Below are 27,985 nucleotides of genomic sequence, written 5' to 3'. Positions count from 1 at the left end.
GAGTGGCAATGCATGTAACAACGGCAACATTTTGTACAAAAAGGGTTTTATTCAAACTACAATACTCAAATGATCCTCTACATAAAACAAAACAATGTCTTTGGTTTTGATATTTTGATGTTTCCCCCTAGAATAATATTTACATTTTGAAATGTTAAACAGAAGCCACATGAGTTTTAGTTCTGTTGGTCAAAGCAGGAAAGGCAGAGGCGTGTAAAGTGAGAGGTTAGTAGCAATTTAAGAATCAATAATGCAAGCACTCCTTACAGAAGAGGGACAAATGGAGACATGCTGTTTATGCTAACATTATTTTGCTTTCAATGTCAAATCATTATACTTCGAACAAAGTTTTGCCCAGGAGCAACCTGCATCTGCCTTAAGGAACAGTTCAACAAAAAAAGTAAGATTCTGTTCTCACTTACTTGCCTTCATGTCATTTAAATCCCACCTGATTTTAGTAGAGTTTTAGCATAGTGTTCAGGCTGTTTTTCAATACAATAAATGTTATTGTGTTTTTTAATGCGGTCAAACTTCACAAAGGAAAACTGTATAATACTAATACAATGCATTACAATTCCAATTCTACTGAAGTTATGGTCTATAAATAGTGTATAGACCAAAATGATGGTATGGTGCTTCTTGTGCCATGTTTGTTCCTCACACAAAGCAATCGTAAGGCTTCAGAGCACTTGGAATATATAGTCATATTAACCACTTTAATGCTAAAATGTTTGTGCTTTTTTTTATTTTTGGAGCTCAAAAGCCCTGGTAATCATTTACATTCATTGTGTGGAGAAGAGCAGCTTGGACATTCTACAAAACTTATTTTATATTTTACTGAAACAACATGGAGCAACATGAGGGTGAGTAAATCCTGACAGAATTTAGATTTTTGGGTGCACCGTTCCTTTCTGATGAAATGGCAGGAAGGGATGCGCAGAACTCTTAGGCCTACTCGGCTCATTATTACTGTCCTGACGTATTATTGGGTGAATTCCAAACGGCGTTTTTGCACCCTTGAAGGGCAGTTTGGGAAGAGAAAGCGTTCCAAAAGAAAGTGAACAACTGAATCCCTTCACGAAGGGCCCTTCCACAGGTCCGTTAGCCAAGGGAACATGCAATGGTCACTTCAATGAAGTGATTTAATAATTCACGGTCATGTTCTGCCCTTCGAAGTGAATAGTGCATCCTCACTTCCGAATGGAATTTGCCCATAGTCATGCCATAGATGTTGTTTGGCCAGAGCTGACTAAATAAGAGCTACATATGCTACCATCTGATCCCAAGTCCTGGTCTTTACAATGAGGTATGTTCACACAGAGACTACCAAAGACACTGTGGCTGTTAACCGCTGCAGCTACATTTCTTCTGTCATTCTTTGTCAGCGTTTCAAGGTTAAAAAGCGGTAAGTGCAAACAAGGATTTGTAAGTCCTAAAATGAAGGTGGTCTAGCCTACCCTTTACATAGCTGACATAAATGCTTCCTGATTTGATTCCTTAAGCATTTAAGGAATATAGCTAATACTGTGTACTACTACACAATATTAACAATGTTAATACAAAGCATCAGGAAAGAATTATAAGTGCCTTTGCTAAATGAAATCGCCTAATTCTCCAAAATGTAATGACTATAAGTGATTTATTCCAATTTAGAAAGAGCCTGTGAAGTCAAGTGGCAGTACAGCCACTTGAACTGTAGTTACTGTGTTGATAAAACTAAATCATAGCTGGGGTGAGTTGAGGTGGCTTGGCCTATCTGTGCTCATACTTTAGCTGTGAGAGTTAGCAGTGAATTGGACAGTGTGCACAGGATGAGTTAGTTTTATTCAGACTGTGCCATTAGTGTACTTGGAGAGCTTATTCTCCAAGTCACAGATTCGCTTCTCCTGAGAGAGAACTGTGGCCTTCAGATTTTGGATCTCCTCAACAAGCTTCTCCAACAACTGCGGCTAGAGTTTGAAAGATATGAAGAGAAAGTGGAGAAAGAAAGGATGGCAGGATGAGGAAATAGAAAGGAAGAGTAGTGGAAGGAGGATGGATAAGAGCAAAAAAGCAAGAGGAAGTCAAGGACAAACGGAATCAGGAAATGGAAAGACATGCTTAGCTTCTAGGGATGGGAATCGGAAGGATTTGAATGATTCTGATTCGGATTACGCTTGAATGGTTCTTTTACGATTAATAGAAATCAAGGAAGTATTGAATTTGATTTTTAAAAAGCTGATCCACACTATATTATAGCATTTACTATATCTATAGATAGATAATGTCTCCATGTAAACTAAAAAAACACGAATTTGTGAAAACGGTGACGTCATGTGCATGCAAATTACGCGTTCAGTCTTTTTCTTTACCAAGTGACATCGCCAACTACTGGCCTGGCAGCAGAATACAGCGTTTTTAATCGTTTTCATGGATCCGTGTGAACTGAGATCGTTTTGACACCTTTACGTGAAAAATGCGAAGGAAATATTTTTAGTTGAATTACATTGAATGTTTTTGTTGTTGCATGAACAATGTAATGAAAAGAACTGTCCATTTTTTTATTATATAATTTAGTCATAATAATATATCAGACATCAAGCAACAGCAAAAACATTCATCTGCTTTAGCACTATAGATTAAAAACCACAGAAAACACTATTACGTGAACCAATGATGTTACGCTGGTATGATGTTCTGACTTAAAAAAATAAAATAAATATTAGCCCAGTTCTGAATAAGATTCCCAGCCCTATTTGCTTTTAAAGAACTGTTGATAAAAACAGGTGGTGAAGGAACAAAAGCCATGAAAGAGACATTTTAAGACCAAGATTAAGCAAGATATTCTACTCACTGGCAAACTGCTTCCGTCTACAGCAGACATGCTTCTACGTGTTGCAGGTCTGGTGTCTAAAACGTTCTTCTTAGCCACTTTCAGCTCTCTGCTCTTTGGAGGAACATAGCCATCCCTCATGGACACTAGTATGGGGTCTGCGTCTCGTCCAACCATCCATTCTTCAGGTTCCACAGCCGGATCTGGGCCTGCTGTGTCTGGGTACAGATCATCCTGGAACAGGTCCGACTGGAATCATAAAAAGAGAAAGAGTTGACTTCTTCATCATCAGTAACCTCCTTTTGTTTCCAATACTTCCGTTTTGTTGGTGTTCTGCTCATTGTCATTCAGAATTAAAACGACCCTCATCAATGAGCAAGTGCTTACCTTTCTGGGCACTGTCATCATGATAGGCTCACACTTTCTCTCATGGAGTTTATATAATCTATATGATAAAAAAAGAAAAGGTGCATGAATGCTGAATGTGAACGTTTAGAATGCATTGATGAATTGTACACAAGAACACACAAAAAGAGTCCATTTTAGTTTTATATTGACCAAAATCCTTTCAAACTCAGATAAATTTGTAAAGACTGGAATGACACCAAATACTAAACCTTACATCAAAAACGCATGAGGTACACTACCATTTAAAAGTTTGGGGTCTGTAAGATTTTTGTTTTCTATTATGGTCGTCAAAGCTGCATTTATTTGTAAATATTATTACAATTTAAAATGACTGTTTTCTAGTTTGATGTCTTTAAATGTAATTATTCCTGTGAATGGCAAAGCTGAAAATTCAGCATACTCCAGTTTTCAGTGTCACTTAATCCTTGAAATCATTGTGATATGCTGATTTGCTGCTCTAGTAACATTTCTTATTATCAATTTTGAGAGTAGTTGTGGAGCTTAATGTTTTTGTGTACAAAAAAGCAATTTTGTTCAGGATTCTTTTCTGAATAGAAAGTTCACAAGAACAGTATTTATTTGAAAACGAATACGTAGGTAACATAAATGCTTTTACTGTCACTTTTGATCAATTTAATGTATCTTTGCTGAATAAAAGTATATTTTATATTATTAATATTATTTTAAATTATATTTCTTTCAAAAAAATCTTCTGAACCCAAACTTTTTAGTGATAATGTAAGCATAAGGTATTTGAATATACCATATATTAAAGTTCACACAAAAATGAAAATTCTGTCATTAATTACTCCCCTCATGTTAGACTCATAAGACTTTCGTTCATCTTCAGAACACAAATGAAGATCTTTTAATGAAATCTGAGAGATTTCTGTCCCTCTATTGACCACTACGCAACTACAACTTTGACTTTTCAAAAAGAGATCGTAATACTAAACCATATGACTTGAGCGGTTTTGTCAATTTTCTTTATATTTAATTTAGGCTTTTATTCACATTTAATCATTGATCAGCGAACATAAACAAGCTCAATTGAACCTGCTTGACGTGCGAGAATGACCCTCATTGGTTCTCGCACGTCAAGCGAACATTGTTGAGCTTGTTTGCCAGATCTGATGTGTGAGATGATTAATATATGTGAATACAAGCCTAAATTCAAACTGTTCATCATATAAAGCAATCGTGTTTCTTCAGAAAGTTTAAACTAAACCTCTCAATTCATATGAATTAGTTTTACGATCTCTTTGTGAGCTTTTTTTAAGCGTCAAAGTGATAGTTGCGTAGCTGTCAATGGATGGACAGAAAGCTCTCAGATTTCATCAAAAAGATCTTCATTTGTGTATGAAAATGGACGAAAGTCTTACAGGTTTGAAACGACATGTAAGTGAGTAATTAATGACAGAATGTTCTCTTTTTTGGGGGTGAACAATCCCTTTAACTCAACTAACACATATCAATGGATCAATATTCCAAATCAACAAGTATAATCATGCAAACTGACCTGGCAATCTCACACTTGCTGACATCCACTCCTCTCTTGGGCATGAAGCCCATTCCTCTCTGTGGCTCCTTGCTACTGAATGTGCTGATGTAATGAACATATGGAGGCTCCTCTGTGATCTCAAAATACCGAATACTGCTGTCACCCTGAGGAGACAGAGACAACGCTACAGTGCCAGCTGGAGTACCATAACAAATGAAGATGAAACATGGAGTCATACCTTGCCACTGAGATACACAATGTTAGTATCTGGATCATAAAAAGGCAATAAAACTCCATTACTTGTGTCCAACTCCAGTAATGCTATGGGCTCTTCAAAATTAGTCTAAAAGGACAAAAATGAACACCATCAGTTATTTGAAAGAAAACCAGGGTGGTGAAATCAAACATATAGAGGTAAATTGATAATCACATATACAGGTAAAAGCAAGCTTCCATGTTTACAATATGTGATGAGCCCTATTTATGTGTGTTTATATGTGAATAAAGATTTTTTTGAAGTTTTTGCATCTTCCAAGTTTTGATTACCAGTGAAAATATCAAAATGTGTGTTTGAAGATTAACCAAAGTCTTATAGGTATGGAACAACATGAGGGTGAGTAAATGATGATAGTATTTTCATTTTTGAGCGAACTGTCACTTTAATTTTGCTCCATTACCGGATCCCACAGGCCAAGCTCCCTCTGGCTCATCCTGGTGAAACCTGTGGTGAAAATGTTGCCCTCTTTGGTAAAAATAGCTCTCATTGGCCGGATCCCCTCATGTGGGGCCAGTCTTTCCTACAGGAGAAAAAAAAAGTTCACTTCAACCACCACATCTCTGTTAATCTTGACATTTTTGTTTTTTATTAGACATCTTAAAGAAATAGTTTACCCAAAAAGCCATCTTGCAGTGCACAAAGAAAGCGTGTGGGGATAAGTCTCTTTCGCAGTTTAATGCGTTTTTAATTACTCTTTTTAAAATAAAGCATGTCACGCAGTAGTAATAACCCTTTTGCAGAAGCTCAAACGTGCTGCGTAACACGAAAATTAACCTCATTGGTTCTTGCTGAAGCTCAGCTTGCTGAAGCTCAAACATGCTGCGTAACACAAGAATGAACCTCATTGGTTCTTGCTGAAGCTCAAACGTGCTGCGTAACACAAGAATGAACCTCATTGGTTCTTGCTGAAGCTCAAACGTGCTGCGTAACACAAGAATGAACCTCATTGGTTCTTGCTGAAGCTCAAACGTGCTGCGTAACACAAGAATGAACCTCATTGGTTCTTGCTGAAGCTCAAACGTGCTGCGTAACACGAGAATGAACCTCATTGGTTCTTGCTGAAGCTCAAACGTGCTGCGTAACACGAGAATGAACCTCATTGGTTCTTGCTGAAGCTCAAACGTGCTGCGTAACACGAGAATGAACCTCATTGGTTCTTGCTGAAGCTCAAACGTGCTGCGTAACACGAGAATGAACCTCATTGGTTCTTGCTGAAGCTCAGCTTGCTGAAGCTCAAACGTGCTGCGTAACACGAGAATGAACCTCATTGGTTCTTGCTGAAACTCAAACAAGCATTATTGGTTCCCCGTTATCCACAACTGATGTGTGAGTTGATGAATGTTTATATGTGAATAAAAGGCTAAATTCAATCAGTTCATCATATAAAGCAATAATATCTCTTCAGAAAATTTTAGACTAAACCACTTGATTCATATGTGTAGCTGTCAACGGAGGTACAGAAAGCTCTCAAATTTCATCAAATTGTGTTCCAAAGATGAACGAAAGTCTTACAGGTTTAGAATGACATGAGGGTGAGTAAATGATGACAGAATTTTCATTTTTGGGTGAACCAACCCTTTAATGTGTCTGGTCCAAGAGTAGCAATAGGTCTGTGGTTTTCCTACATACATACATGCCATAATACTTACCGCCACCACCTCGCTTTTCCGGGGATCGCACACTCGGAGGCGGCGGTCCTTGCAGGTGGTGCAGAACAGGCTGCCGTTGTAGTTCCAGCTGACGTTGTAGATGAGATCAGGATGGTCATCCATTGTGATCAAGGGTTCTCCAGTGCCCACATTCCATACGATGATCAGATTATCACTGCCTGAGACACAAGCACACTGAATTGAAGCTATCTTACATGGCGGGAAAACCACTAAGTAACCTTAAAAGTTAAAAGTGAGATGTTAAGGCAGTAATGCAGACTGATCTTTACCTGCAGTGAGGAGTATGTTGCGGGCAGTTGGGTGCCATTTGATGATGCCCACACGTTTAGAGTGACCCTCCAGCACCACAATGGGCTCGCTAATGGGGCGAGAGGGAGTGTGGTCAGGGATCTGCCATACCTGAGTAAACACAAATGTATTAGAGTAATAGTTCTCGACCAGGGGGACTCAGCTAACTTTCAAGAATTTTTTTAAAAAATATAATTAATTGCAATATTTTTAGATCATCCTGCAACCTGCTAGCCTGGGTTTCCCCATACTGCCTTTGCGCAGCGCAATTTTATTCACGCTGAAAGGCAGTCTGGATACCATGGACCAGATTTTCGCCTCATCTAGGGAACCAATCACAGAACGGGGAGGGAGCAGCAAGACGATGACGACATCTATGCGACACAACTAAGCAGTTTGTTTATATCTATGGATTCAACATGGCAGCAGACGCGAAGCTACCTTTTGATGCAGCCTTAGATATTGTTCTAAGTAGTTTAGAACGCAAGTTTATTTTGAAAAAAGAGCAGCTTTTGGCGTTAAACCATTTCTGGAAATTCGGTTGGAGCAACGCTGGCAGGATCTTCGTGATTCCCCTGACTCCGGCGCGACTGTCACCCCTAATAATGCTAACCTCTCGGATAAATTCGTGTTTTTTTTTAATAAAAACATGTCTGTGGAGTGTCCATATATACCTTCGACCCTCATGTTTATCTTGCACAAACGGCAATAGTCGCTGAACGTCATTGTTTACACAAAAATATCTTACCCATCGTCTTCTTCCTTGTCTAATTTCTGTCGCTCTACATACGTCATCTGGTATAATGGAAACGATTGGCTATGAGCTACGTACAGGCGCATTTGATAGACATTTTTAGCACCCAATAAACGGCGCCGGGCATTCGTAAACCACGCCTCAAATACGAGAAAATGTATATGTGGTTCTCAACGAGAATTGGGTCTGGCGTTAGCCAGGCTAGCAACATGCATGACTTATTATACATCATTTCTGTCATGACAACTCTCATGTGTTAGCATGGTCATGGATATGACAATGTTGATATGTTTAGTCTTGGCGACATAGATCTGTTACGCTGCTGCTGTACGGGACTTGCTACTGCCAGTACATACACGACACACTGCTGTGAGCAAGTAAGACATGCTGCTGCTGTACAATATAGTGTACATGAATTACCCGTAGCAGATCTATACAGGTGGAGCTGGGGAAGGTGGAGGGTTTCTGAAAGCACGCAGTACTGCTATAGCGAATGCTGAACACGTATTTGATGGTTGAACAGCGAGCTCATTGGCCACTGATACAGCAGGAACCAATCAGTTGTGCCCTATAGAGAATGATGTGATTTCTAGCAGATTGAGTTAAGGACCCATCAGCCTGCGCCATCTAGAGTTTCATGACAGAACTTTTTATTACATTTTTTATGAATATAATTATTAATATAATAATAATTTTTTTTTTGAAATATTGCTGTAGTAACATAATAATCAAGTAAGGTAAATAGTAAACAATAATAAAGTAAAGATAATAATTAGCCTCTCGATTCAACTTTTTGGGTATAGATATATTTTGGTTTGCCATATGTAGTGGGAACGTTCCTTTGGTGTTCAGTGAGCACAGCAGCAATGCCAGCACAGATGACAGCTGCAGTTAACCTCCTCTAACAGCAGTGCATACAGTGCATGCCATTCACGTTTGTAATGTAGTGTAATGAAATAGCTCTAATAGCATTCATATTTTATAATACATCTTAACATCGTCTTGCTCAACTTTGGGGAAATGCTTCTGATACCAGTTTTCAAAACATTATATACTGTAATACTTTTTAATATTTATACTCACATTTCAAAATGTCTGAATGTCAGTAGAAACATCAAACCAAGTGACATCTGCAAGCAAATACGTACTTCTAGAGTTCTCGTCAGGTTCACACAGGTATAACTCATCACTTTAACTATGCACTATGAACTATGTTCTTCTAAAGTGTGACCACCACTGTGTCCAAATCCTGTTTGTCTTGAATTTGAACAGTGACATACAGTAAGAAAAAAATAACTTGCTTGTCAATTTCACAAATAATTACAAAGAAACGGCAAGTAACATAGAATTAAACTTAAAAATGTAAAAGTAAACGGACTTAAATAGTTTAAAACATACTCCAATAATCTTTTATTTACAGCTGATTTAATTACATCTATTTCTAGTCATTCAGGTCTCAGCCTATTGGCCCTGAGTGAGACCTGGATAAAACCAGAGGACACTGCCACACCTGCTGCCCTCTCCACTAACTTCACTTACTCACACACCTCTCGCCTGATCGGAAGGGGTGGAGGTACTGGTCTTCTCATCTTAAACGATTGGAAATGTGATCCTTTACCACCTCTGTGTGACAACAGCTCATTTGAATCCCATTCAATTACCATCACTAGGCCTATTAAAATCCATTTTGTAGTTGTCTAGTGTCCACCAGGTCAACTTGGCAATTTCTTGGAGGAGCTTGATGTGGTACTCTCATCCTTCCCTGAGTCTCATCCTACTCCTCTCGTAGTTCTTGGAGACTTCAACATCCACCTAGAAAAGCCTCAGACTGCTGATTCCCACACTCTGCTTGCCTCATTCGACCTCAAACGAGTATCTACTGCGGCTACTCACAAATAAGGTAACCAATTAGACCTTATTTACATGCAGTACTGCTCCACTGACCATACACTGGTCACTCCGCTGCACACGTCAGATCACTTCCTCCTCACTCTCAGCCGCAACCTGCCTCAGAACACAGCACAAACTCCTCCACAGGTCACCTTTCGGCAAAACCTATGCTCACTCTCACCCTCTCGCCTATACTACTGTATTTGGTCTCATCCACACTTCCTCCACCTGATCAGCTTTTAACACTAGATACTAACAGTGCAGCTGATACTCTTTTCTCCACTTTAACATCCTGCTTGGACAACTTCTGCCCCCTTTTTTCCAGGCCAGCCCGCACCACACCCTCTGCCCCCTGGTTATCTGATGTTCTCCGCGAACATAGTTCTAAACTCAGGGGTACAGAGAGGAAGTGGTGCAATCGAAAGATCCTACTGACCTTGGTCTTTATCAATCCCTCCTCTGCTAATATCTCTCCTGCTAAAATGACTTACAATCACAATAAAATTAATAATTCTTCTGACTCTCGCATGCTTTTCAAAACCTTCTCCTCTCTTCTCAACCTTAGTCCTCCTCCTCCTCCTCCTCCATCAACCCTAACAGCTGACGATTTTGCCACATTCTTCATAAATAAAAGAACCACCATCAGCGGTCAATTTACCAAACCACAAATTGACACACACCTCTTACCAGCTAACACACACATTCTACCCTCTCTACTTTCAGAGGCAGAAGTCCAATCGCCCTACTTCCTGTCCGCTTGATCCTATTCCCACTAATCTACTTCAAGACATTTCTTCCTCATTTGTACCTGCACTTACCCACATCATAAACACCTCTCTTCACACTGGTACTTTTCCTACAGCATTTAAGCAGGCTCGGGTAACCCCACTGCTAAAGAAACCCACTCTAAATCCAGCACATCTGGAAAATGACAGACCGGTATCCCTTCTTCCATTCGTCGCGAAAACACTTGAACGAGTTGTTTTCAACCAGATCTCTTCCTTTCGTACACAGAACAACCTCCTGGACAACAACCAGTCTGGTTTCAAAAGCGGACACTCAACTGAGACTGCCCTGCTCTCTGTAATTGAAGCTCTGAGACGGGCAAGAGCAGCTTCCAAATCCTCAGTTCTTATCCTGCTGGATCTGTCTGCTGACTTTGACACAGTTAACCACCAGATCCTCCTGTCAATTTTAAAGACGTAGGGCACCTCGGGAACCGCACTACAATGGTTCAAGTCTTACCTCTCAGGTAGGTCCTTCAGGGTGTCGTGGAGGGGTGAGGTGTCCAAGACCCAACATCTAGCTACTGGGGTGCCTCAGGGCTCAGTGCTTAGACCACTTCTCTTCTCCATCTACATGACATCACTTGGATTTTTGATTCAGAAACAAGTTTTTTTCCTATCACTGCTACGCTGATGACACACAACTCTACCTCTCATTCCAGCCTGATGATCCGACGGTAGCTGCTCGCATCTCAGCCTGCCTGACAGACATTTCTGGCTGGATGAAGGACCACCACCTTCAACTAAACCTTGCGAAGACAGTTGCTTGTGGTTCCGGCCAAACCAACACTACACCACAACTTCTCTATTCAGCTATTTTCATCATTCATAACTCCATCAAGGTCAGCCAGGAACCTTGGAGTTGTGATTGGTGATCAATTGAACTTTACATACCACATTGCTAGAACTGCCCAGTCCTGCAGATTTGCCTTATACAACATTAGGAGGATCAGACCCTTCCTATCAGAGCATGCTACACAACTCCTTGTCCAAGAACTTGTTATATCCAGACTAGACTATTGTAATGCTCTCCTAGCAGGTCTTCCAGCTTGCACTGTGAAACCTCTGCAACTGATCCAAAATGCTGCAGCTAGAGTGGTCTTCAATGAGCCGAAGAGAGCACGCGTCACTCCCCTTCTCACAAAATTGCACTGGTTGCCAGTTGCCGCTCGCATCAATTTCAAGTCACTGACTTTTGCCTACAGAACAACCACTGGGCCTGCTCCCTCCTACCTAAACTCATTACTTCAGACTTAAGTGCCATCCAGAAACTTGAGCTCTGCAAGTGAACGCCGTCTTGTGGTGCCATCTCACAAAAGGCACAAAATCTCTTTCTTTGACCTTTTTATGGTCTGTTCCTTGCCGGTGGAATGACCTGCCCAACTCACCTGCCCACGGTGGAGTCCGTGGCCATTTTCAAGAAATGGCTGAAGATGCTTCTTTTTCGGTAAAACTTGATCCAATACTAAAACTTTATCTTCTATTCTATATCTATTATCTTTATTTAAAAAAAACAAAAACAACAACAGTTCACATACTGCGTTAGATTAAACTGGGAAGGGTCATAGCACTTGCATATTGTTGTCCTATTGTTAGTTTAACTGCTTCTGGTGTTCTCATTTTTAAGTCACTTTGGATAAAAGTGTATGCTAAATGAATACATGTAAATGTGATGTAAATGTAAACTCTGAAATGTTTTTTTTTCCAGTATATTGTTTTATCATTTATTTATTTGATCTATCATTAACCCTAACCCTAACCCACACTTATTTCACCTTTATTTAAGACAAATTTTACTTTTTTTATGTTTTTCTAATGTAATGACATTTATACATGGGGAGTTTAGGGGTGCGTTCACGCCATGTCGTATCTACCATAAATTAATCACGAGATTTCAACTCGTAATTTTCTGAGAGCTCCTACTGTACTATACCACATAACTATGTGTTACCACAGTGTTACCACAGAAATGCATAATTTCCAGTACAAAGACGCCAACAGCTCTGAGAAGAACGTCATTACGGTAATTACGACATGGCGTGAACGCAGCATAACTGTCCAAATCCTTTATAGGGTCACTGTATACAGAACTGTTTGAGCATGAGGACATGCACATGTACCAGTGTGTGCTGAAAATGAAATGACTCATCCCTATAGACACCTCAGACCCATCTTTCCTTGTCTGTCATTACCACTGGCTTATTTGAGAACAGGTTTCTGGCTAAGCACTCCCTTCTAACATGTGTTTATAAATACCAGCTCCTGTCCCATGCCTGGACCGTTAACTCCAGTCATCACCCTTCATATTAACACTATTGACAGTCACTGTGATCTTTCCCTCCAGTGTGAGCAGGTATATGGAGACATGCTTAAAAAAAAGGCAACTGATACATGTTTATGACTACAAGGCTAGTTGAGATGTTAATGAACTTCATGATGATTACCATGGAAGTGGTGTCTTCAGAGCAGCTGGCCAGGATGTTGTCATTGTGAGGACACCAGTCAATGTCCAGAACAGGTCCTGAGTGTCCAACCACTAGAGGGTAGTTTTTGTCCACTCGACCCATCTATAGCATAGAAAAACATGGAACAAAGGATAATGTTAAGACTTGTTCTTCAAAGAAGTCTCTTTTGCTCACCAAGGCTGCATTTATTTGATGAAAAATACAGTAAAAAAACTGTAATATTGTAAAATATTATTACATTTAAATGAACTATTTTATATTTTAGTGTATTTAAAAATATATTTTTGTCCTGTGATGGCAAAGCTCAATATTCAGTGGCACATGATCCTTCAGAAATCATAGTGCCATGCAGATATGGGGAGAAAAATATTATTTTTGTGCTCATGAAACATGTCTTATTATTATATCAATGTCAAAAACATTGAACGTTTTTTTTTTTTTTGGAAACCATGATACATTTTTTCATGATTATTTGATGAATTGAACGCTTAAAATAACAGTATTTATAACAGAACTCTTTATTAACATACATTTCTTTACTGTCATATTTGATCAATTTAATGCATCCTTGCTAAATAAAAGTATTAATTTCTTTCAAATAAAATCTTACTGACCCCAAACTTTTAAACAGTAGTGTATACAGCTAAAAACGTTTAGCTTGCGTCCCACATTTGACATGCAACCCTGTCACAGCATAATTTCCCCCATCAATAAATGAAAGATTATTATAATTGTGACACAGGATTCAGGAAGTCATTTAATTTGGCCCCTTTCTACAGCCCAGCTCATTTTCTAAAATTTTACAGAATTTGAAGCCTGTTGTTCGTCAAGCTCAACTATTCAACCCTGTTACCAAAGTGTAAACAAAATTATCAAATATTTTCTTTAATTTATGGAGAAAAATAAATCGTTTTAATGTTTAGTGGTACAAAATCACACAAATCACACAATAAAAACATGTAAATGTATCCCAAGTTTTGTTGCAGTTTTGCTAAATAAATAGACAATAAAACAGCTCTTTTAATATTTATTTTGACATTTTCTGAAGGTTAAGCTCCACCTTTCACTGACACACACACACACACACACACACACACACACACACACACACACACACACACACACACACACACACACACACACACACACACACACACACACACACACACACACACACACACACACACACACACACAATTCTTAGTTTATTTTTCCACCCTTATTTTGGAAAGGAATTCTAGTAACTCTATAAGGACTCTGATGTACCTTTGATGTTATTTGGTTATTCGTGTTGAGCTAATGTAAGCACGTGTTGTCTCTGTGTTCGGCTGCTCCTTCTCCAGTCACTCCCCTCCTCATACTCCTGGTGTGTATTTATAACCCTGTGATGAGGCGTTGAAAAGAGAGTTTTTCTTTTGGCCTGCCTGAGACTGAGCACAGGGGAGATGGCTAGCTGGGTATTTATAGCGTGTCTATCCAGGCCTGCTGATATATGCTCGTGACTCGGCAGAGAGGCTACACTAAAGGGCATTAACTGATGGACCCTTAGAGGATCAAGACAAACTCAAAAAACTGGACCCACCGATGTGATACACTGCTGTGGATCAATATATTTTGTTTGACTTTGAGTCGTCTGACTAAGATTGCACATGCATTAGGAACATCTAGAAATAATGTAAGATGTTTTAATATCCACATGAGTAGTCCTACATGTTTTATCGTGTAACCTACTTCAAAAGTATTATGAAGCCCAATTCAAAATATTGGGCCCTATTCTACCCTTCCGACAACCAATCTGCTTGGTCTGCAGATTGAATACACAAAGTACTGCTGTTTTCTCTGCGAATGGGACAGTCGTGCAAGAGATTCCCATTACATCATGAAATATTGGCCACTCTGACAGTCATTGAAACATGGGAGGAAAAGTGTTCAGCATCCAAGCACCCTTACACATCAAGCTGGGTCTGATGAAGAACTTTGTCAAGGCCATGGAAGAAACACAAGCAGCTTTCAAGTACCTCAGTGGAAAATTTTCAAGATGAAGTGAAGCCAAGATAAAGGAAGGTATCTTGTTGCTCCTCAGATTCGTGATTGAACTTCTTCGAGATTATGCATTTGACCATGAAATGATTCCAGTTAGAGGCAATATATTTCCTCAGAAACAACAAAGCAGACTACTACAGGTTGTTGGTTGAAAACCTTTTCAAGGCATACAAAAGCCTTGGTTGCAAAATGTCAATAAAGATACATTTTTTGCACTCTTATCTAGATTTTTTTCCACCGAGCTGCAGAGAAGTTAGCGACCAGCACAGCGAGAAATTTCACTGTTGCTGGACAGAGACATAAGATGCTCCATTTAATGAATACCAGAGACAAGTCATGAAGCGCAAAGTAGACACTGAATAGGACTAATCTATGAACAAAATAGTTTTTTGCCTTTTGTTTCATAATACATTGGATTGATGTAACCCTTTAGCTGATTCTTAAAGTGTTACATAAACAGGACAAGTGACAGGTACTATTCTCTAATGTGTCCAAATACCCAATGTATCTGTGAAATCCATTTATTTGAAATATAAATATTTTGTAATATTATACATTTATGAACTGTAATTTTTTAAATAATTTTCCTTGCTGAATAAAAATGTATTCCTTTCTTTAAAAAAAAGAAGATTTTTGAACAATAATTTTGTAATCCCTTTAGCTGCATCCCACATTTGACATACAGCCCTGACACTGCATAATTTCCCCCATTAATAAATGAAAGATTAAAATTATGTCACCTAGGCTAGGATGGCTGTGTTCATCAAGCTCAACTTAGTCAACCCTGTTACCAAAGGGGAAAAAAAATCAAACAAATATTGTTTTTAATTTATGGGAAATAAAAAATGATTTATTTATTTTATTCAATTGTTATAAATTGTTTAGTGCTACAAAATTACACGAGCCATGGTCTTAAAAAATAAACTAATGTAATGACATTTAGGAATTTTGTGTGTCCAAATACTTTTTGAAACCACTGTGAAACCACCTGTGAAATCCCAACAGGAACACCATATGCTTACATTTGTCATTGTCAGTTTAATGATGAGTTTTACAGAAGGTAGAAATAAGTATGGGTGCATTCTGAAGAAACCGGCAGATTTCAGAGGTTCTGAAACACGAGAGCAGACGTTGATGCGTGAACGTGCGTTGGAGATTAATATTTTGTAAATAAAGTGGTAAATTATGTATGTTTGCTTTTTTTTGCACAAACAAAGCACTCGCGCCACTCCATAATATTAAGTTTAAACCACTGGAGTCACATGGATTACTTTCAGGCTTTCAATGGAGGGACAGAAAGCTCTAAGATTTCATTAAAAAGATCTTCATTTGTGTTCCAAAGATGAATGAAAGTCTTACGGGTTTGGTACGTGAGTCAATTATAATTTTTTTGGGTTAACTAACTCTTCAATAAACTGTATTATAAATCTAGTTCCATCAGTATTTGTGATAAAATATTACAGATCATAAGATACATGGACATAAGATCTTCATATTGGCATAATGATTACCATTGCTTTGCTGATATTGTTGGCATAAAGTTCAACAGATAAGAAGAGATGGCAATGCATGTAGGGATTACATCAACTCACAAACGCTTACTTATCATCTCTAAACTCAGCTGCGGTATGTCACAGAAGTAGTTTCAGACAACATGCAACATGCAAGTTGTGTACCCTGTTTCCATGGGGTCCAAACCTTTGCCTCTATGAGGGTGAAATGGAAGCCCTGTGGGGGATGGGCACCCTTAACATGAGCCACGGTTGAGACTCTTGAACAAACATACCCATAAATATAGTCCCATGAAGATAAAAGAACAGACAAAGGGGTTACACTTTATTACGATGGTTCACTTTAGACATTCTACTCACAATAAGTAACTTTGCAACATATCAACTAACTCTCTGAGTATTAGTAGACTAGCAGTTTTAGGTTAGGGTGTGGGTTAGTAGAATAAGTTGACAGTAGATAGTCAATTGAATGTCTGTTGGGGGACCATCAAAATAAAATGTTAGCAGATATTAAGCAGACAGTCTACTAATACTCTAAAAAGAGTTAGTTGCCATGTAGTTGCAAAGTTACTTATAGTCAGTAGAATGTCTAAAGTGGACCGTCAAAATAAAGTGTTACCAACAAGGGTTACATATAACATCAATTCCATTGTATTTAGGACAACGGATAACAGACAATGCACTACCTCTAAAGACAAAGCAGAGCCCTGAACTTTACATGTTCGGGTTGTTCTCTCCTCAAGCCACTTACCTTTGAGAGAGGCAGGACAAGAAATGCTCCGCCGCCACTGGATTCCACTATAACTGCCATAAACTTTGGGTTAACCGCACAGAATGAGCTGTCCCATGTCACTTTGGAAACCCGAATATCATCATAACCTTGATCCGCCTTCACCGCCTGCCCAAAAACATGCCGGAACTTACTCTGGCGCACAATGCTGCGACTCATGGCTGTGAAAAACAGAGAAGGGTGTAAGAAAATATATGTGTATAATATATGTGTATATAAAATGAAATAGCCTTTATAATACAATATTTCATATTTATTATTTTGAGTAGTAAAGCTGCTCAGGAATTACTATCACACTGTTATTTGTTTGTGTTGACTATTGTCTGTTGTTTATTTCCCCTTTTTAATATGTCATTAAAATACATGCTGGATTTTTTTTTTAAATGTGAGTTTATGAAACAGATTTTGTCAAATTACAAGTATACTGCAACTATAAGGTTAGTAGCATAAATGAGAAATGTGTGGCTGATGAGACACAAACCTATAAACCTGTATTTTGTGATTTTTTTAAAATATTAAAACGTGTGTGTATATATATATATATATATATATATATATATATATATATATATATATATATATATATATATATATATATATGTGATAGTAATTATCTTGATATTGTAATATTTTATTTTAAAATGTATCATGTCAATGACGGTAATAAACATAAAATAAAACAAATTAAAATAATAAAAATGTAATTGCTTTAATAATGTCAGTAAGATACATTATTTGGTCCTCCTCAAACACTGGCTTGTTTAAAGTTTTAAATCCACAGCTTCATATTAAGATTACAGTATTACAGAATAATTTATATTAACATTGAACACATTGTTATAGTTATTATTAATAACAATAATAATAATTTAAGAATAATAATGAGGAAATATTTTGGAGACAGGGATAACTATGATACTGTACACTGTAGTTATCTTTTCTTTTAAAATCCCCAGGCTTTCTTCCAGTAAATTTTCCCCCAGTTGTCATAGGAGAGAGTATTATTTGTGGAAGTTTCAAAAGATCATTGACATAAACAAACACACATTCCACATCATCAACACAAAGGTACCCTAAATAGCGCCTACTGAACAACAGAACAAGTCATGGCTGGGCAAGAGCTTAAAAACAAATGATAACCCCATCAGTTTAACCAATTAGAAATTAGTCACAGGGATACAATGACTATCATGTATGACCCTTCTTTTTACAGCAGAAGTTAGCTTACAGGATTTACAGGAAAGAAAAAAAACTATTCTGAGGTAAGAAAGTAAAATGGATTAATAATATGTCTGTTACAGACCATTCTGTCTGGTTTGGGTGGGTTTTGCTCTTGTTTTAGTTCAGTTTCCTGTGTTTGAGTTTGGTTTCCTTGGTTTTTCATTGATGAAGAACACCTGTTCTCTATTTCATTGATTAGTTTGACGTGTTATTTAAACCCTGAGTTTGTTCAGGTTCATTGTCTGGGTGCTGGTCCTCCATATATGCAAAGTTGCTAAGATCCCCCGTACCACCAGGGAGCCCTTTATTCTCAAAAATGATTTAATGCCTATTGCTGTGTGGTTAATTGTGTAATGTGATTTTCGTAATATACAGTCTCCTGTCGGACGTGCATGAAACACAAAAAAATAATAAGAACGAGACGCTGTTCCCCAGGTGGCTTTCTGTCCACGCGATCATAGACAGAGAAAGCACGGACAAGAATAGGCTACATCGGGCTTTGGGCATGTTTTTAAACAAACAAATACACACAAAAATATGTCGAAATGTCCGTCTTGGTGAGTTTTCACTTAAACGCAGTCAGTAAGGCTATCTATTGAGTGAACATAAACAGTTGGGAAAGTGAATGAGAGAATAATTCACTGCACTTAACTGAATAACTTTAGTTACTTTAATAAGAATTAATGCATACGGTGAAGACTATGCAGTGTTTTATTTATTTTTACATTTTATTACTTTATTCAATTTCTGTATAGACGTATTATTAGTAGTAGGCTAAAATTATTTCATTCGTATCTTTTTTCTTTTGTATTTTTCCTATTGTTTGTCATTTTTTTAAATTATATTACTGACTGTTCACTTTCAGTGAAACTGCTCTGAGAGAACAGATTGGGGTTGGGGGTCATTTTGGGGTTCTCTTACGAGAGATACTCTCGTACTGCGTTGTCGTAACAACGCATTGGGGAAAATCCTTTTCCACGAGAATACTGAAGCAAAAAATTATCCTTAATTTTGTATGAATGTAAAGCGCATTGCCACAGCATACAGACCTAGGCGAGACAGCTCGCGCGCCTATTGGCTGCTGTGCGGCAAATGCTTAAGCCAATCGAGCGAGCCCTAGAGTGACGTCACACCCATGCCGAAACGGGCGTGGCTTAGGGCTATATATTTCGCTCACAGGCTTATGAACTCTGATTTTTAATCCTTCAGCGAGGACACCTCATCGCTGATCCGAGCCAAAGAAGCAAGCGCCGTCGAGAGAGCACTTCAGCGGGAGAAGTTACGACAAGCTGCTGGCACCGCCGCCTTCCAGCTGCGCGTTCCGGCGCCTATATCCTTTCTCTGCTCCTGTATTGAGTGTGTGTGAGTTCGCCGGCGCGACTCACACTTTTTTCCTAAAAGAGCGGCGTCTTTTTCAAGATGCCTACCTGCGGTTCGTGCAAACGAGCCACACTCAGCGATGGGGACCGCCACTGCGTTTCCTGCCTGGGTGAGGAACACGCGGCTATCGCTCTTGCGGATGGCGGCTGCCATCACTGTGAACTACTGCCTCTGGCGACTCTGCGGACTCGCCTGGCGTCGTTCCAGGAGCCCGTGTTCTCCGCTGTTGTGCCGCGCCGTAAAAAGCGCCGTGCACAGCGGAACCCCGAACCTCCGTTAAGCCGCCTAAGTTCGCCGGTGCACCCGCGAACTGTTTCTCCGGCTTCCTCAGCTTCGATCCCCGACGGACAGCGACCGCAGACTGCCACCGCTTCCGTCGACGACATCGAGGACGACGTCATCGATGCCATGCTGAGGGACGAGGACTCGTGCTCCGTTTGGCGTCCGGCAGCGAGGATTGGGCGAGCTCTGCGGACCTCGCGCCACCTGCCTCCACGCCAAAAGGGAAGAGAGCGAGCATCGAGGCGGAGCTCATGCGCGTTCTCACTCAAGCCACGGCGAGCCTTGGCCTTGAGTGGGTTTCGCCTGAGCAGCCCGCCCACAACCGGTTGGATGGCTACTTTCTGCCCGGGGAGAAGTCGACGCCTGTCTCAAAGCCCGCCCCCTTCCTTCCTGAGCTTCACGAGGAGGTCGCGAGAGCTTGGACTTCCCCGTATTCCACGAGGACGAGGTCATCTGTCTCTTTAGCGTTCTCCGAGGTCGACGACGCTAAGAGCAGAGGCTACCTTTCCCTCCCGCCGGTCGAAGAGCCTATCGCGGCCCACTTATGCCCGCCCTCCGCTGGACGGCGAGCTAAGATGTCGCTGCCCTCTAAGGCTTGCCGCACGACGTCATCCCAGCTCCGTCGCGCTTATGCCGCCAACGGACAGGCCGCGTCAGCGCTGCACTCCATGGCGACGCTGCAGATATTCCAGGCCGATCTCCTCCGCAAGCTGGACGAGAACGGGCCCGATGCGATCTGCGTGGCGGATCTGAGAAGCGCTACAGACCTGGCTCTTCGCGCTTCGGCTTGCCGCACGACGTCATCCCAGCTCCGTCGCGCTTATGCCGCCAACGGACAGGCCGCGTCAGCGCTGCACTCCATGGCGACGCTGCAGATATTCCAGGCCGATCTCCTCCGCAAGCTGGACGAGAACGGGCCCGATGCGATCTGCGTGGCGGATCTGAGAAGCGCTACAGACCTGGCTCTTCGCGCTTCGAAGTCTGCGGCTCAAGCCATCGGACGGAGTATGGCGGCGATCACCGTGTCTGAGAGGCACCTCTGGCTAACGCTCTCAGACATGCCTGAGGCGGAACGGACCGCGTTCCTCGACGCCCCGCTCTCCCCTGCTGGCCTCTTCGGGACCTCGGTGAAGGACTTCACCGACAGGTATGCTGAGGTGCAGAAGGCGACCCAGGCGATGAAGCACTTCCTGCCGAAGCGCTCCAACTCAGCAGCAGGCCGTGCGAAACCGCCTGCTCAGAGTTCACAGCCCAGATCGCCGCCCAGCTCCTCATCTCAACGCCGCCAGACGCAGAGCTCGAGACCGCGCTCTCGCTCTTCCGGTCGCCGCCCCGCGCGGCCCGCGACCGAAAATCGCGTTGAAGCCAGAGCCCCCGAAGACATCCTAGCACTACTAGAAAAGCGCCGGTGTTCAAGTCCCGCTGCGGCCGGACCCTCACCGAAGCTTACCGCTCGCCCAGTCCCAAGCGAAGTGACTGTTCCAGCGATCATTGCAGCCAACAAGCAGGTCTCATCGCCCGATTGCCTGCACACAACAGCTGTTTACACGGCTACCCAGATAAATCCTTTAAAGAGCGCATTTTCTGGTGTCCCGGCCACGGCCGATGCTGTTTCATGTGTAGTAAGACTGCCCACTGTAATGTGCCCACCCCTACACACAAACACGGCCCCACACACAGGGCCCGCGCACATAAAATCGACCCAGTTCGATTGCGCGTTAAACGTAGCACATGTGCCCACTACCCAGTGCCCACTAATGCTACCTCCTGCTCTTCGCACGGTTTCTGTAAAAACGAAACCTGCGTGCAGGCGCTCCGCTCCGGCGAGCGATGCTATAAAGGTGGTAAACGTGCCCGGTCCCCAGTGCCCACGTCCCCACACAAGCATCACGGTTCCTACAGAGCCCGTCCAGCCCTCCCTCTCCTGCCTAAACGCTGTCGAGGGGTCGAGCGCGGATTTTCTGCCCGCTGTCATCAGCGCGGCCCCGGCCTCAGATGTTGCGAGCGAGACATTTCTGTCACAGCTCACGAAAGCCGCTGTATCGCGAGTCGATCAGAGCACGCTTTTCACTCAGCCCCTAGCTACACGTGCAGATGCATGGGAGAAGCTTCCCGGGGTCTCAAAATGGGTGATCAACATCATAAAAGAAGGCTATTCGCTGCAGTTTCGCCGACGCCTTCGCCGCCACAAGGCGTGCGTCAAGACTTCGGTAGATTCAAATGTAGCACATCTACTTCGAGCCGAAATTCAGAAACTCCTGAGAAAAGGGGCTATCGAACCTTTATCTCAGGCTCAGAGCGAAGGGGGGCTTTACAGCAGATACTTCCTGGTACCCAAAAAAGACGGGGGTCTCAGACCCATACTAGATCTGAGGCAACTGAACAGAGCGCTTGTGAAACGCCAGTTCAGAATGCTAATGACCAGAAAAATCCTCGCGCATGTTCGCCAGGGAGACTGGTTTGTGTCAGTGGATCTAAAGGACGCGTATTTTCAAATACAGATTGCGTCACGTCACATGCGATTTTTGAGATTCGCCTTCGAGGGCCAGGCATACCAGTACAAAGTCCTGCCGTTCGGCTTGTCTCTAGCACCCCGTACATTTACGAAGTGCATGGACGCAGCACTCGCTCCCCTCAAACTGCAGGGAGTTCGAGTGCTGAACTATTTGGACGATTGGCTCATTCTAGCCCAATCTCATTCAGAGATAGTGGCGCACAGAGCCCTGCTGCTGAGTCACCTCGAGAATCTCGGTCTCACAGTAAACTGGGAAAAGAGTTCGCTATCCCCCAAACAGAATATTTCTTTTCTGGGACTGGAACTGAACTCGCTGTCCATGACAGCGCAGCTGTCACAACAGCGCACGCTACGTATTCAGCGCACGGTCAGCTCATTCCGCTACGACGCTGTTCTCCCTCTAAAGAGTTTTCAAAAGATGCTAGGTCTGATGGCCTCAGCATCATCAGTACTCCAGCTGGGCCTGCTACGCATGCGCCCACTGCAGATCTGGCTCAAAGGGAGGGTGCCATGCAGAGCATGGGCCACCGGTCGGCTTCGCCTCAAGGTCAATCAAGCTTGCGTTGCAGCTCTGAAACCTTGGAAGTCAAAAGACTGGTACCTGTCAGGTGTAAGCTTGGGGATTTCCTCGAGTCTGAGGGTGGTGTCTACGGACGCATCCAACGCAGGATGGGGAGCGCTGCTCGAGGGCAGACCGCTGTTTGGCCTTTGGTCAGAGCGAGAAAAGCTCTTCCACATAAACTGCCTCGAGATGTTAGCAGTGTGCAAAGCACTCACTCGCTTTCGTCCCCTAATTATGGGCTGCCATGTACTGATACGCTCAGACAGCATGTCGGTGGTATCATACATAAATCGCCAGGGCGGCCTCAGGTCCCTGTCGTTGTACAGGCTGACCGAACGCCTTCTGATATGGGCGCGCTGCAACCTCCTTTCACTAAGGGCGGCGCACGTGCCGGGGCACCTGAATGTTGGACCAGATGTACTGTCCAGGAACCGCGTTCCGGCAGGAGAATGGTCGTTACACCCACACACAGTGCAACTGTTGTGGAAGAAATTCGGCAGAGCAGAAGTAGACCTCTTTGCGTCTCCAGAGAACGCTCACTGTCTAGAGTTTTTCTCAAAAAGCAAGGACGCCCTGGCCCATCAGTGGCCGCGCCGTCCTCTGTATGCTTTTCCCCCTGTCTCCCTCCTGACCCAAGTGGTGGAGAGGATCAGGGAGGAAGGATGCTCAGTGCTGCTGATAGCTCCGCTGTGGTTGAATCAACCTTGGTTCCCAGCCGTGATGCAGTTAGCCAGCACCGCCCCGTGGCCAGTGCCTCTGAGGAGGGATCTCCTCTCTCAAGCAGGTGGTTCGATTTGGCATCCTCACCCAGAACTATGGTCCCTGCATGTGTGGGCCATCAACGGGTATCCGCTGACCTCCCTCAGGGAGTGCTAAACACGATCACACAGGCTAGAGCTCCGTCTACGCGACGGCTCTATGCGTCTAAATGGTCAGTTTTTTCTGGCTGGTGCACGTCTCGAGGCGTGTCACCCCCAGACTGCGGAGTAACAGAGGTTCTGTCCTTCTTACAAGAGCTGTTGGATAACGGGAGATCCCCTTCCACGCTCAAAGTATATGTGGCGGCTATAGCGGCTTTCTCTGAAACCGCGCACGGCCAGTCCATGGGAAGGAACGATTTAGTCATTCGGTTCCTTAAAGGAGCTAGAATCCACCCAGACCTCCCACAGTTCCCATTTGGGACCTTTCCACGGTGCTGGACGCCATGAAGGGTCCTCCTTTCGAGCCTCTTCAGGAGATTGATATGAAACACTTGTCGCTCAAGACGGTGTTTCTCCAGTGAAGCGCGTTGGGGACTTACACGCGCTCTCAGTGAGCGCGTCGTGCATGGAATTTGGGCTTAATGACTCCAGAGTCGTGCTCAAGCCTAAGCATGGTTACGTTCCAAAATCCCTAAACACACCGTTTAGGGCGCAGGTTATTTCCCTGTCTGCCCTTCCGGTCACCGGGGATGACATGGACGGAAATTTTCTCTGCCCAGTGAGGGCATTGAGAGCTTATGTGTCGCGCTCGTCTGCTTTCAGACAGACAGAGCAGCTTTTCGTTTCGTTCAGTGGCCGTCTTAAGGGATTGGCCACTTCGAAACAGAGCCTATCCAGATGGATAGTGGACGCTATAGCCCTAGCGTACGCATCCAAGGGCATTCAGTGCCCTTTGGGTGTTAGAGCGCACTCCACGAGAAGTATGGCTTCTTCGTGGGCTTGGTCGAGTGGGATTGCCTTACAGGATATTTGTATGGCGGCAGGCTGGGCCTCACCGTCTACATTTATCAGGTTTTATAACCTCGAGGTACCTGCCTTACAGGCCAAGATATTATCGGTTTGATAACCGTGTCTGTTAGACTGAAATTCAGTCGTCATTTCATGGCATTATTATGCTGAACTGCTGAGTGCAGTCAATTCTGTGCTGATCTGCTAAGCGCAGTTTATTGTGTACTGATCTGCTAAGCGCAGTCAATTGTGTACTGATCTGCTAAGTGCAGTCATCTTTATACTGATCTGCTAAGCGCAGTCAATTTTATGAGAGATGGTGGTTGGAACCCACCTCTTTCAGGATTCTCTGTGAGTCCTACAGGTGGTTGTGTACTATATGAACCCCAGCTCAGTGCTCTGGGTCTATGGTGTCGGATCACTGCACACACGGCGTCTTACAGGGTGTTCCCCAATGCGTTGCTACGACAACGCAGTACGAGAGTATCTCTCGTAAGAGAACGTACTCGGTTACTAACGTAACCTCGGTTCTCTCTAGAGAGAGGAACGAGTACTCCGTTTCTTGCCGTGTATGCGCTCTGGTTGTTTTCGCTTTAAAAATCAGAGTTCATAAGCCTGTGAGCGAAATATATAGCCCTAAGCCACGCCCGTTTCGGCGGGACGTGACGCAGGAGGGCGCGAAGTGCCCTCATTGGGTGTGATGTCACTCTAGGGCTCGCTCGATTGGCTTAAGCATTTGCCGCACAGCAGCCAATAGGCGCGCGAGCTGTCTCGCCTAGGTCTGTATGCTGTGGCAATGCGCTTTACATTCATACAAAATTAAGGATAATTTTTTGCTTCAGTATTCTCGTGGAAAAGGATTTTCCCCAATGCGTTGCTACGAAAACGCAGTACTCGTTCCTCTCTCTAGAGAGAACCGAGGTTACGTCAGTAACCGAGTACGTTTTTATGAACGCACTGAAAAGGTTATGCTAAGGGCCCCCAGAAGTCTAGGAACAGCACTGCATTGTATGTATTCTATTTTGTATCCAGTATTCTGAGAAGTGTTCTTTTGAGTTCTTTCGATTAAATCCAGCCTTTTATTTATCGTGATTGCAATCAGTGCTGACAATCATATTAATTAACCAACAAAGTATGAAAAGTCTTAGATTAAAAAACATTTACATGTTAACTTTTACTGAACAGAACTATAATCTGATTCCACAAAGTAGATGACCAGACATGTATTGCTGTGTTTTTAGATCCTTCCAAATCTTTTATCTAATAGCCTATTGTATATTTGTTTCCAATTTTGGCTGTTTTTAATTAAAACATTTGCCATAGGTTTACCATTTTGAATTAAAATTCTAGGTGGCTAGGGGATAACAATAATTATGTTGAACAAGCATCCGAATGATGGCTTTAGGTCTAAGTTGCAACAGCAGCGTGCAAAGTTTGAGACACAATTAAACGTATTTGACACTGATACTACACCACATAAAATTGTTAAACCCCCTTCAGAATGCAATATCTTTAAACCACACAACAGTGTGTCCCATGTGAAGGCCCTCTCACTGTCTTCAGACACGGTCAATTTCCTAATATAGTCATGCCAAACTAACCATGTGTCTCCCCTCTGTCCCCTCCAGACAAGATCCTTCCAAATTTACAAAGGGACAGAATGAAAATATGCGCACACCTTGTCTTTAATCATAGATATTCCTACATCAGCTCAATGATCTAGCAGAACGTGCTGCACTGATATGTTATGATGATGTCACATAGCCTGTATGTAACTATAACAGAATAGAACTTTACAAAACTAGACAACGCGCGTGTCGTCACAATGCAGCATTCCATCACGAGGAACTGTCAATCAAATTAATCACTTACCTCTGTCTTTGGGGAATATTCGCTGATGCTGTCTTTAAATTTGCTCTACCCCTTTCCCAAGGCGGTTAACGGCTCCTCTGGACGCTGCGCTTTTAGAAGCGTCTCGTTTATTCCAGCTCACAAACTTGTCACGGACTCGCAGAACTAGCAGGAGTTCGTCCTCACTAGTTGTTCCTGGACATCGAGAGAGAGAGAGAGAGAGAGAGAGTGGGGGGGGATTGGGGGGGGACTGGATAAGTGCACGGATGGGGTGTAGACTATAGGCTATGTATGGCAAGCCATTTTTACTACACATTTACACACATTTTGTCTTTCCTTATTGTTATAGCCTATAGGCTACATATGAAGTAAGGAAAAACTAAATGTGTTTAAATGTGTGTTGACATGTCCACATTCAAACAGCTTGGCCTTTTGCAGCAGAGTCACAAACAACTGACAGTCATTAGGCCTATGTAAATATGATTTTACAATGATACATGTATACATAATAAATTCGTGGCATCAGTTGCTTGGATCAGTTGCTCAAGCTGGATCTCCCATTCTTGGATCATTTTGAGTTAGACTTGTGAATTCAGTCAATTGTTAACAGGAGATCTGGAACTGGATCAACTGAATCAGTGAGTTGTTGATTCGAAAACAGATGCAAATGAATTGTTCAGTGGGATTTTTGAACCGATTTAACGCACCATTTTGTGCCTGGCCCTTTAAATGCAAATGAGCTGCTGCAGAGGACGGGGTTTCAAGAGTGTGTGTTAACAGCTGCGATTATCTAATGCAGACACACTAAAATGACAGAAACTGTTCGGCCTTTAATGTTAAAACGGAGTCAGACAGAGATGGAGAGACTCAAGAAGAAGTGACAACATGTAGACTGCAACAGGACGTCTCTGAATGGTCAGTTGATGAATTTATGTTGCTGATGTGGGGTGAATATGATGTGAATATCCTTCAATTAGGATATTCTGCCATAATCTATAAATCGCTCGTATAGGAACTGTTGTGAGATGCACACAGAGTGAATTTCTATTGAATGTGAAAAGATGTTAAAGTTTGATCTGACTCACAAATGTACTCTTATACAACAACTTTTCCTCTTCTCAACATGGACTGGTGTTCCCGGGGGAGGGTTTATGTACATTTTAGGGTTGCTGATGTCACTAACCCGGGAGGAATGTCGTGTAGTCAATACCAGCAGTTTGTTGTAGTCCTTTTCTTTAAAAACAAATGTCTTCCTTTGCTTTGAACTTTGA

The 27,985-nt window shown here is 42.3% G+C and overlaps 1 protein-coding gene across 1 annotated transcript; it reads right to left on the bottom strand.

Annotated features, from left to right (window-relative positions):
- Positions 1-38: 38 nt before the first annotated feature.
- Positions 39-27,005, bottom strand: coro6 (coronin 6). Its single transcript, XM_079586189.1, has 11 exons — positions 26,736-27,005; positions 17,156-17,355; positions 12,830-12,952; positions 6,938-7,067; positions 6,648-6,826; positions 5,399-5,518; positions 4,960-5,064; positions 4,740-4,885; positions 3,200-3,257; positions 2,834-3,061; positions 39-1,949 (listed from the first exon to the last, which is right to left on the bottom strand). The coding sequence occupies exons 2-11, from the start codon at positions 17,351-17,353 to the stop codon at positions 1,827-1,829; spliced, it is 1,410 nt and encodes a 469-aa protein (XP_079442315.1). The 5' UTR covers positions 17,354-17,355; positions 26,736-27,005; the 3' UTR covers positions 39-1,826.
- Between the last annotated feature and the right edge of the window lie 980 nt (positions 27,006-27,985).

This window comes from Phoxinus phoxinus, assembly GCF_949152265.1.
Source record: "Phoxinus phoxinus genome assembly, chromosome: 17".
NCBI classification, from domain to species: domain Eukaryota; kingdom Metazoa; phylum Chordata; class Actinopteri; order Cypriniformes; family Leuciscidae; genus Phoxinus; species Phoxinus phoxinus.
This window is presented reverse-complemented; position numbering and strand designations above follow the sequence as displayed.